The sequence below is a fragment of the Lates calcarifer genome, linkage group LG5 (genome assembly GCF_001640805.2).
Source record: "Lates calcarifer isolate ASB-BC8 linkage group LG5, TLL_Latcal_v3, whole genome shotgun sequence".
In the NCBI taxonomy this organism is placed as follows: Eukaryota; Metazoa; Chordata; class Actinopteri; family Centropomidae; genus Lates; species Lates calcarifer.
Genome location: NC_066837.1, coordinates 14,943,874 through 14,955,790, shown reverse-complemented (window position 1 = coordinate 14,955,790; position 11,917 = coordinate 14,943,874). Strand labels below are relative to the sequence as shown.

The following is an 11,917-nucleotide window of genomic DNA, read 5'->3' as shown; positions in this document are numbered from 1 at the left end:
CTGCTTTTTCTGTTTTGGTGGAAAAAAAATCACAGACTCTCATTAGTGGCATATTTCTCTATTAATCCTCATGAAATCTTTACAAAATTCAAATTTACAGGGTCATCAGTGCTAACTGTAGAGCAAAGCTGTAGCTGTAGTTGTAGCAAAAGGTAACAGTCTTTTACACCAGTCACATTATTTACAGCCTCGACACATGGGCCAGAATTACATGACAGTGGAAATGCATGACATGTTACTACGGAGGTGTGCAGACATGATAATATGCAGTATTTGCTCAGGATGGCAACGCTCTGATGGAAACATGACAGGAAGTGAAACGAGAGGAAGATGTTTCTCAGCCAGTGTGGTTAGAGTCAAGTGTTTGGCTGAGTGACAGATGAGTTACCTGCAGAGGTTAAGGCCAGTTTCACCACTTCCTGATGCTCGTCACTGGATCGTTTATATTACAGTCTGTTTGGGCAGTCAGAGGCAGACAAGGACAGTTTGTTTTCCTCCTCTGGTCATTTCTTAGCTTTGCCTTTCCCCTTGCCTTTGCCCTTCCCAGAATCTTCTGTCTTCTCCTTCTTTGGCTGCTTGGCCTTCTTCTGCTGCAGGGAGTAAACAGAACACAGACAAGATGTAAACAGAGAAAGGTAAAGAAGTTGTCTTTGGTTTGGGTTTACTTGTCACAGGTTTAAATGCTCTTACTTTGATCATAGCATCAGCTTTCAGACCGTCCCCTTCGTCCTCAGACTGAACTTCGTTGTCCACGTCCTCCCCACCCAGCTCCGACTCCCCGCCACCTCCACCACGGCGGCCCTTCTTCACAGCTTGCAGGGAGTACGGCGTCAGGTGAACTTCTTTGTTGTACGCTCGTGTGAAAGCTGCCTTCACCTGCAAGGATAGTGACAGCACAGAGGTCAACAATCACTGTTTGTTGGACATACAGAGGATCAACTGGGAAAAACCCAAAATCTGTGTATTTTATATTCTGTATGCCCATTAAGTATGGGATCTGTTGAATGCTAATGACTGAGAACATCATCAGACCAGGTCAAGTGACACACAATTACCTTAAAACAGGAAATGTAATACTGAAAAAAATCAGCATGACAGTGCCAATATCACACTGTGTAGCATGACCTGATGTCTAATCTCTGCATTTTACATTGTGATACATGCAGCTGTTTCATGGCCATTAAAATAGGGCTGCAACAGACAATTATTTTCACCACTGATTAACTTTATTTTCTTGATTAATTATTAAAATTGTTGTGCTTAAAAATAATAATTTTCAAAAGTCAGAAAAAGTGATAAATTGTTATAATTTCTCTCAGCCAAAGGTGATGTCTTCAAAAACATCTGTCCAACACACCAGTAGATATTCAGTTTATTATTATGTATAACAACAATCTTCATATTTCAGAGGCTGAAAAAAGCTAATGTTTATCATTTTTCATATTAGAATAATTATTCAATCATCAAAATAGTTGGCAATTAATCTTCAATAGACTAATCGTTGCAGCTCTACTGCCAGCCTAAGGTATAAGTTCCACATTTCCAAACTACCGTAATTTCCGGACTATTGAGTGCACCTGAATATAAGCCACACCCACTAAATTAAAAAAATAATAATAATAAATAAAAAAAGTGCATATATATATAATAAAAAAAAAAAAAAAAATAAAATAAATATAATAAATATATGAATGTAATGACTGAGAACATCATCAGACAGTCAAGTGAACACAATACTTAAAACAGAGTAATACTGAAAAAATCAGCATGACAGTGCAATATCACACTGTAGCATGACTGATGTCTAATCTCATACATACATATATGTATGTATTATATACATACATACATATATATAGGCCGCACTTGTCTATAAGCCGCAGGTGTCTACGTTGTAACATGAGATATTTACACATTCACGCTGCCGTCTCCAACATCTCATCATCAATTCATTGATGCCAAGCTTACATGCAGCAGCTCTACTTCCTTTTTCGACAGCCAGATCGATTGCCTTTAACTTAAAAGCTGCATCATATGCATTTCTTAGTGTGTTTTCCATGATGAGGGTGTGAGCATTAAGCGCAAAATGACTGTTATGAAGAATTTAGTGTGAGTGCGTTTGATCTAATTCGAACAGTTTCATTGGTCCACTGTGACCTGTTCGGTAATTTCATTGGTCTGATGTGACAAGGCTAAATGTTTTGCTGGCATGAAGTTCGTCAGCCCGTAAAAATCTATGAATTAGCCGCATCATTGTTTAAGCCACAAGGTTCAAAGCGTGTGGAAAAAAGTAGCGGCTTATAGTCTGGAAATTACGGTATACCCTCCGCCCCCCACGGCCTCCTCCTGACCTTAGAGTCCAGTTTGGAGTAGGGGTCGGGCTGTCCGCCCCAGACGCTGATCTCCATGATGCTGTCCACGTCCTCCTTGATGAGCTGATAGTCGTCCAGCAGCTGCACAGCTTCGCCGGCACCCTCGGCTCCGTGCCTCTGAAGAGGACTCAGCACCGCCTGCCGCAGGTAGTGCAGGTAGTCCAGGTTCACTGCCTGTCTGCTGCTCAACGTCCTGCAGAAGACAAACAAATAAAATGATTGATTCTGTTTGACAACGTGTAAATAGTTTTTTTTTTTTTTAAAAACAAAAAAAACAAAACCGAGGTGCAGGTTCTACTCACTTTAAACTCATGTGTGAGGCCAGCTCCTGAACGATACGGGAATGTTTGTTGGTTGAGGAGTTCTTGCCGAGCCAGCTGGGGAATGTGGGAAACTGACTCATGTAGCCTCTCATGAGCTCGCCTGGTAACACGCTGGCGTAGATGGCCTATGAACACACACACACAGACAAGCAAAAAAGATGAAGCTGTAGCGTCCCAACACGAGCATGTGTAAGGTATAAGTGTCAAGGTGCACAAAACAAAAGGCTGAGCCTCATTCAAGTCAAAGACAGGTTACAGGATGATAACACAGGCACTAATTAGAGTAGTCCACAGCAAATAATGGGACAACTGTCGAGAACACATTATACATGGAAAAAAAGCCTAGACCTGAGGCCTTTGGTGAGTGAGTTAAACTACTGTGTTAACAAAAATCTGCCATTCTTCTGCACTGTCCTGTAAAGCATCAGAGACAAGAATAAAAACAGCTACAAGTTATATTGACCTCAAAACTGCAGCGACACCACAGGGCTACAGCAGCCATGAAGATACCACGTGGAGACGGCAAGAACCGTGATTGGTCAGCTTGGCAAGTTAAAGAAAAGGTTAAGCCTTGTCACAGGTTTTTCAGCCGCATTATTCAGTCGTCCATTTTGTCTTATTTGACAGAACTGATTCACATCTATTTTAATCAACACAAACGTGCAGCTGGAGTTTCACTTCACCAATAAGGATGTAGCTGGGACCTGGAGCATATCTTTACACTTTATGTCTATTATCTTATATTTTACATGTGAAACTACAGTGAATGTATTTTGACTTCTTAGCGCTACACTCAGTGCTGTGTGTGAATGCATCCTGTGTAGACACCGATGGAGGAACATGCTGCTTTTACTACACCGCATGTGTACACACATCAGTTGTCGTCTCCTTTTCAGTAACAAACATCTAGCAGAGCTGCAAACCTTCTGATCACCACCATCGTCGCTCCATGAAACAATGTCATGTTTACTTTGGGGTACATTAAAAAAAAGCACAGAGTGGCCTGATAGTGTATAAAACAAACATCCAACATTTAACTATAAATCGATCCTTACGCCACAAGGTGCTGTGGGAAATGACTGCTGTTGCTGCTGTGTGTGTGTGTGTGTGTGTGTGTGTGTGTGTGTGTGTGTGGTACCTGGGTAGGCAGCAGTGACCAGTTCTGCCCAGAGCGGATCCGTCTGTCCACCAGGTCTCCATCAGAGATGGAGTCTGCTGTTTTGCTGAGCAGCACCAGGTGGGACTTCAGGTCTCCACTGTGCGAAAAGAGACAGATGAGAAATGTTAAAAGGAACAGTTCAACATCTTTTTAAATGACATTTGGTCATTTGATCTCAGGTGGGAACAGTTGGCTTCTCTCACTTGGCAGCAGCTGGACGGACATGCGGGTAGTTCTCTTGGACAAAGAGCGGTGCCAGCGAGTAGTCGTGAAAGAACAGGTCGGACTTGTCGATGAGGCTCATGTGGGCCGCCTCCTCCCCCAAAGCAAACACCTTCCTGCAGACGTCAAACGGCCCCAGTTTCATGTCCTTGCGAGCGCTGGCTGCGTCAGACTTGCACTGGTCGTACGACATCACCTTGTTTTTAGCCGACCACATGCTCAGGTTGTGGATCACCTGGAGAAAAAAATGACAAAAGTGGTGAGAGGGGAAGTTGAGGGTGGCAAACGAAGACATAACCTCAGTATGAACAGGCTTTTTTATGATACCCTGTCTTCTTTACCTGTCGGACATCCTGATTGGAAGCGAGGATAATTTCATTAAGAGCTGGAGGTGGGATCTTGATTCCTTCCTTGAAAGCAATGGACATCATGGCTCCCTGAAAAGTGTACACGTTTTTATATTAATTCATTTTAATTGACCGTCAGGTGTCAGACAGGATGTGTGTGTGTGTGTGTGTGTGTGTGTGTGTGTGTGTGTACCTTGATCTGTTCCACTCGTGGCCTCTGGAAGCGCAGATCGAAACAGTAGTTGGCCAGTGACCTGATCTTTGGGTGGTTGCGATCGTTGCACATGCAGATGATGGGAATCTTTGAACTTCTGATCAGGCCGATCATCTCCTACAAGGAGGTCAGAGGTCAGAGGTCAGCGTCGAGAACAAATGGCAGAGAAACAAGGAAGCACTGAATCTTAAGGACAGTTGGAGTAGACCGATTATCAGACTGAATTTCTGTTTTGTGTCACTTTGTTTATCAGTCTGAAATTGTGTTGTTATTTTGCAGGAGACAAACAGTAGCAATGAATGTATCCCTGCTTTTACTGTCAAAGTGAAGAAGTGTGATCAACTGCTCCTTTAACTTTTACAGACTAACAGAGAAATGTTTTTTATTTATTCACCTGGATTCCTCCTCTGTCCTCGTTGCCAGCCATGCCATCGACCTCATCCATGATCAGGACGTGTTTACTGCTCACCGTCTGAGACGTGCCTACGAAAACACACACACACACACACACACACACACACACACACACACACACACACACACACACACACACCAACAGTTACATACACCACAGAGTGCAACTGAATTATATATCGATATATATGTATATATATATATAGCTTAAGTATTAAAATGTGTACGAATCAATGTCTGTTTCCTGCACAGTTTGCTCTTCAAAAATACAAATCCATACCACTGTATTTTGAAAAAGCAGCTCATCATTTTTATGTGTTGTGTGTGTGTCTGTAAAGTCTGATGTAGGTTCAAATGTGAATCAGCCAGAAATACCTTTGTAGAAGTTCTCGATGCTGGTGTTGTTGAGCGACTCTGCGACGACTTCCTTCAGGCTGTTTTTGCTGCGAGTACAGCTGGCGTTCATCTCCACGTAGCTGAAGCCCAGCTCCTACAGGCCGACACAAACAAACACAATGTCCAAGTTTAAGACCTTGTTTGACCCAGCTCAGAGTCACGGCTGCAGCAGTACTTAAAAAGTTTTCAGACTGACCTCGCAGACCAGGGCAGCAGTGGTGGTCTTCCCCACCCCCGGAGGTCCAGAGAGCAGAGCGGCTTTATATCCAGAGCCGTCGTCTTTCCCTCCTCCAAACTTACCAAACCGTGCTAAAAACACAAAACACACGGTCTTCAGCACAGGTACATTTTCAGCGTACAAACAAAATGAGCTTCAGCTTTGTCTGCTACCTGGTGGTGGCTTGGAGGCAGTAGCGCTGTGGTTTTTGTACCAGTTCTGCAGCCAGCGCAGCAGCTTATTGGCACAGCTCTGATCCCCCTGCTGGCCAATCACAGTCTTCAGAGAGCGCGGGCGGTACTTGTCCACCCACAGCAGACTGGCGCCCTCCTCGGTCGCTGATGGGGATGACGGTCCTGGAGCTGAAGATGAACAGGCAGGGGAGGAGGAGGAGGAGGAAAGACCCAGGTCCCTCCGAGCCGTGTGACCTGAACCTCTCCCAGACGGAGTGCCGCCACCTCCGGTCCTGCCACCGCAACCTTGTGCCAGGCCGGTCTTTGACGGGCTCGGGGTGTGAGGGGACCTGGAGTTACCCTTAGAGGGAGAGATCTTCTGGGCTTTGGGGGTGCTTTTTGAGCCAGGGGGAGTCTTGGTCTTTGAGGCTTTGCTCTGATTGACAGAGGAAAAAGAAAACATCACGTGACAGTTACGCACGTCAAAATAAAATTCATCCTTAAAAGCAGAGCTGAAATGATTAGTCGTTAAATCAAATCAACAGAAAAAAAAAAAAAAAAGAGTCTAAACAACTACTTTCTGGGCTCAACACTAGGGACAGACCGATTATCAGCCGGGCCAATTATCAGCACAGATATTCAGCATTTTAACGCATATCTGCATCTGCTTTTTTTTTTTTTTAATCCGATGACCAATAAGAGATCAATTTAAAACTGGGTTATTTTGGCTCTGGTGAAGCCGCGCCTCTCTGTCTGCAGTCACTACTCTGTCTCCAGCATTGTCCCACCCACAGCACCATCTGATTGGTTACACGCAGAGCCACGGCACGGGTTACAGCCAATCCGCAGTGAAAGCTGTGCACGCACGGTGCTCACACACATGGCGGAGATGAGAAAACGTTTTGCCGGGTGGAGAAGCTCTGGAGAGCAGATATATGTTTCTTTATTTACTGTAGAAAACTTTAGGGAGCTATTTATTTGTTTAAGTTTTCATTTAACTTTATAAGACACGCTGCTGAGCCTTGGAGCTAACTGCACTTTTTGTTCGAATTTTAAAACAAAGATGTCCATTGTCTAAGATAAAAAAAACATTTAACATGTTGCAAATCTGAAAAGCTGTTTAATAAACATATGCTTAAAGGCATTTAAACAAAGTTAAGTGTTGAAGTGTGATTTATTCAAAATTTTGACGCCAATATTTTCACTTTACTGCAAATGAATATCGGCTCCAAATATCAGTTATCGGCCCTGATAAAACAATATCTCTAATCCAGACACCACAAATTAAATTATCCTGTAAACAGCATGATATACTATATTTCAGGAAATAACCAGAGTGCTGACCTCTGCCTCTGCAACAATCTCATACTTGGACTTCTTTCCTGGTTTGGTTCTGATCAGCTCCAACAGACCGTCCTCATCCAGGACCTTTGTACCTAAACTTTCCGCCTGAACAGAGCGAGATACGCAATATTAAAGCCAAACTGTACAAACAGTGTATCTGAGGAACAGATTGGAGGGAAATAGTACAGAAAAGAGGCAGAAAGGGGAAGAAAGAGGGAAGAAAGTCTAAAATTGTTGTGACTGCTGCTGCTTGTATATTTATATTCTACTATGTATAAACTTATAAAGCTTTGATGCTACATAAATTGTTCAGATATCAATGTGTGTCATTTTATTCAGTTTGCTGCTTTTTAACAACATTTGGGTTTTTGATATTTGGACATTGACGTGCTAGGACTGAAAAACTTGCATATAACTGTGAATAAGCTCATTATGATGGCATGTACATCTTATCAGTTATATACCGTGTGTTAAAGCCTATACCTCAGCATCAGTGCTCATAGTGATCAGACACATTTTACTCAAGAAATGAATCTGTTCTTATAAGATTTCGAGGTCATTCACCTTCTCGAGCTTGGAGACTCCGCTGTCCCTGCCCTGCACCAGGTAGGTGGTCTTTTTGCTGACGTTACCCGTCACCTTGCCTCCATAGCGCTCGATGAGGGATTTGGCGTCATCTCTCTCCATTGACTCGAGGACCCCCGTCAACACAAACACACAGCCCTCCAAACAGTTCTCTGCTCCCTGGAAAACACAGAAGTATACAGACAGAGATTAAGACCAAGACAAAGATGGTGGTCAGCAGCTTTTCTTTCAGCAGCTGTCTGCCCGAGGACTGGTGTGTGTTGTTACCGTGGGGATTTCCTTGGAGCCCAGGGCTCGTGGTCCGTCTCGGTTGAGGTAGTTCCTGTAAGCCGAGGCATTGACTTTCTTCTTCTCAGCGTCGTCGGGACTCGTGCTTGTGCTCTGATCAGATTGAGAGAGGAAGACATTTAACTTTTGGCCTTCAGCTAGAGACAAAGTGATTTACTGATAGATTGTATCCAGTATGATCTGGATGTGACATCTGCAAAGCTCACCTCTGGTTTCTTGGGAGACGTTTTAAGTGCAGTGGGCGTTGTTCCTGTTTTGGGCGTGAACTTCATCTCTGAGCTCGATGAAGTGAGGGGCTCCTTTCTGGGAGAGGTTTTAATTTTTGTGGGTGAAATGGGGGTCTTGCTCTTCGGCCCTACGTCCTTCTCCTCATCCTTTTTCTTCATCAAGGCCAGTTTGGAGCTGGCTTTGGCAGGGGTGGGGTTCTTCTTCGGAGACGGACTGATCACGTCCTCCGACACGCTCCGGTTGGTCTTCGACGGCTGCTGGTGCTGCGCAGCGGAGTCCGTGCGGCTCTTTTTGGGAATGGCGGCAGGGGCTTGTTTTTCATCAGAGCCTTTACGAGCCTGGATGAGGGGACGCACACAGATTTATTATATTTAACAACCACTAACATGAGAAGTGAGTGTGCCTTTTTTATCATCATGTTCATCACCTTCTTTGCCTGTGGCTCTGCATCCACCATGGCCAGTGTTCTGGCAAACTCCTCATCATCATGGACCTGCTTTTCCAGCTGAGTGAAGTCAGAAAGAAGAAAGCAACAGCGTGAGGATGGAGAAGCAGAGGCCAAGCACAAAGAAACTTTAACTAAGCAGCAAATTCTGCCACAATTTTTGTATTCAAGTATTCAAGCAAACCTTATATCAACATTTAGAATTTCAGGAATTCTCAAAATGATTCATAACAATTTGTAAATTTTCACAAACATTCCCAGGTTTGGGAAACTTTAAAGTCCGTAACTTGTGCAGACTTTTTATGGACTGCACCGTTCCTCATGACTCCCAACAGACAGTCACACTGGCTAAAACCTTAATAACTAATAATTGATTAATGCACATTATCTTTCTAGATGAGTCTTTTTGTCTAGAAAAATGCTGAAAATTTGGAAGGAAAGTATCAAATTCACACATTTTTACATGAAAACTGATTTGAAAAGATTCATTGATTATCAAAATAATGTTGTATTACTTTTGTATCAATTGATACTTCTCAATCAACGACTTCTGCTCATTTAACCAGCAATCAGAGCTCTGATTGCTGGTTAAATGAGCAGCTGTTATGTCAATGAGCTCACCTCCATGTCCTCCTCCATCTGCAGCTGCCTGGCCAGTTCCTCATCACTGATCAGATCATCTGTGTCCTGAGTTGGCTGAGGAGTAGATGAGTTTTTACAAAGTCAGTTTGCTGTAAATTGATGATCTTTATGGTCATAAGGCATAAAAGCAATACATGAAAAAAATTAGAAGGTTTGAACAGAGGAAAATCACTCTTCAGCACTCACAGCCTTTCGTTTGGTGCTGGCTACCAGCTTCTTGTCTGAGCGCTGAACAGTCCCGCTGCCGAAGTAGTCGAGCACCGAGGTGGGGGTTTGTTTGGTCTGAGGAGGCGGGGCTGACTTAGGAGTGACGGGTGCAGGAGGAGACTTCACCCCAGTTTTCCCCTGCGCAGAGGAGGGTCTCACAGGAGACTTCACCTTCTCTTTGGCCCCCGGACGACCACTGTCTGCACCTGACTTTGTCTGTTTGGACGTGTTGTTCTGCTTGGTTTTGGAAACCTTCTTCAAAGACTGAAAGTTGTCACTGTCTGAGTCTACGAGCAAAAGAGAAAAATATCAAAAGAGGTCTAAAGTAAACAAACAGAATTGCGAGGACAGGAGCCCGAGCATGTGCAGTGATGTCTGACATAACAATAAACCATCACCTGTTTCAGAGACATAATGCACTGGATCGTTTTTGGGAGGCGGCGTGGCCTTGCTGGTCTTCTGTTTCCCTTTTGGAGATTTGTCTTTGGGGGATTTCTTTAACTTCACCACTGGCTCCTCCTCCTCTGAGTCTGGACAGAAAAACAAGGACATGTGACGAAGAAAAGACACAAGGAGGATGAAGAGCAACGTGTAAACATGTCAAGGCTCATGTAGCAGCACACAGTCATACATACCTGACACTATGACTGCATGTTTCTTGCGTTTTTTTTCACCATCCTTGCGTTTCTCCTCTGTTTTGGAGCTTCTGACCTGAGAAACATAAACCAATATTAACATTCATGAGCCATGAAACAGAGGAATCAATAGAATAGGAAAGACAAAGATAATGGTGCTGAAGTTAGCTTCACATTCAGGGAGTCAAGGGAGAAAGTTAAAGGGCACATAAATGACAACACTGAGCAACATTCAGTTTTTATCTACTTATTGTTGTGAAAGTGTGAAATCCTGGATAAAGTCTTTACACTGTTTTAAATCCTCTTTCAGATTTGCGAAAACACTTCAAACCAGGTCTAGATTAAAACCTACTCTTCGCAGGTTTGTCAAATCTGGACTTATTTTACAAGAATTTCACTGCTTTTATTCACATCCAAACCACATCAGACCAGGTCTAGATGTAAACCCCCTACGCTTAGACTTGCCAAATGTGGACTAGATTATTCCAGACAAGCTAACGACTCTATACAACACATTTTCAGATTTGTGAAACATATTCAACTTTAGAAAACACAAAAAGCAAGGCTCTACTGCATTTTTTAAACGCAAACCACACTGGTTGGACCATGTCTAGACCAAAAACCATTAAACTTGTCAAATCTGGACTAGAGTAAGAGGGAGAGAGTAAAGATTTTTTAAAAGTCAACATGATTTCCTTGCCTTGGTGGTCTCTTTCTTTTTCTGTTTCACCTCCTCCTCCTCTGAAGACAGAGACTTCTTCTTCTTCTTCTCCTCTGCTTTCAGGTTTCCATTCGGGGCTGGTTTCTGCACCACATGCTTCGCTGCAGTCGGTGCAAAGAACCGCCTGATGTCCTGTTGGCACACAGACATGTTTGATGAGTTCACCATGAAATCAAACACACAGGCGAACAACATCCACACTTTTACACTCTTGAGGATTTCATTTTCTGACCTGGGTTGTGCAAAAAACGTGCATTATTTCGATTTAATGAACAAAACAGCAGGTAAAATATCAACTGTTACACGAGTAAAGATAATCATAGTGTGATGATTAACTTTCATTAACAGGCTGAAGTTTATCCTCTTTAGCTGCAGCTAACAAGGCGCAGGTTTAACGACACAGCAGCGTCGTTTTCACTTTGTTAAACCACTTTCTTTAGACGTACACCTCGCATGTATTTTAAAATCTGCAACGTACCATTATGACGACGTTTTCTCGCGGTTTTTAATTCAGGTTATCTGTCAGGAAAGCAACTAAATCTTTCAGCCGCTTGGCGCGAACTGAAGCTCTGCGGTCGCCTGGAGATGACGAACGACCGGGAGATGGAGATGGTGTGCGTCACATGCGTCACTCTGCGTGTTTTGTTTTCAAAATAAAAAAATAAAGTACAATGAAATGAAATTAATTAAGACATCTTATATTCAATAAAAATAAAAATAAAATAAAAATAAACATAGTTATTCTATATGTTTATTTTTAATACAAAATAAATAAAAACAATAATATTATTCTTTGTCAGTGAATGCCACACTGAAACCCACTATTCCTGAAAATATTACCGAGGAGTTGATAAAATGCTATGAGATCAGATTTTAAGGGGAAAAAAGAGAGACGAGATCAAGTTAGGACAAGATCTTGGTCTCTTCAATTTTATATTAATACCATGAATACATTTAGATTAAACGGATTAGAGAATTTCTGGGG

At 42.9% G+C, this 11,917-nt stretch overlaps 1 protein-coding gene across 1 annotated transcript; it reads right to left on the bottom strand.

Moving 5' to 3' along the window:
• Positions 1–42: 42 nt before the first annotated feature.
• On the bottom strand, positions 43–11,543 carry rfc1 (replication factor C (activator 1) 1). Its single transcript, XM_018695838.2, has 23 exons — positions 11,411–11,543; positions 10,912–11,064; positions 10,212–10,287; positions 9,975–10,106; positions 9,556–9,863; positions 9,349–9,423; positions 8,710–8,787; positions 8,261–8,620; positions 8,034–8,147; positions 7,746–7,925; positions 7,182–7,286; positions 5,838–6,273; positions 5,644–5,756; positions 5,427–5,541; positions 5,032–5,120; positions 4,617–4,754; positions 4,418–4,513; positions 4,058–4,311; positions 3,834–3,951; positions 2,675–2,820; positions 2,352–2,565; positions 691–876; positions 43–590 (listed from the first exon to the last, which is right to left on the bottom strand). Exons 1-23 carry the CDS (start codon positions 11,411–11,413, stop codon positions 504–506), a joined length of 3,576 nt encoding a protein of 1,191 aa, XP_018551354.1. The 5' UTR covers positions 11,414–11,543; the 3' UTR covers positions 43–503.
• Positions 11,544–11,917: the final 374 nt, after the last annotated feature.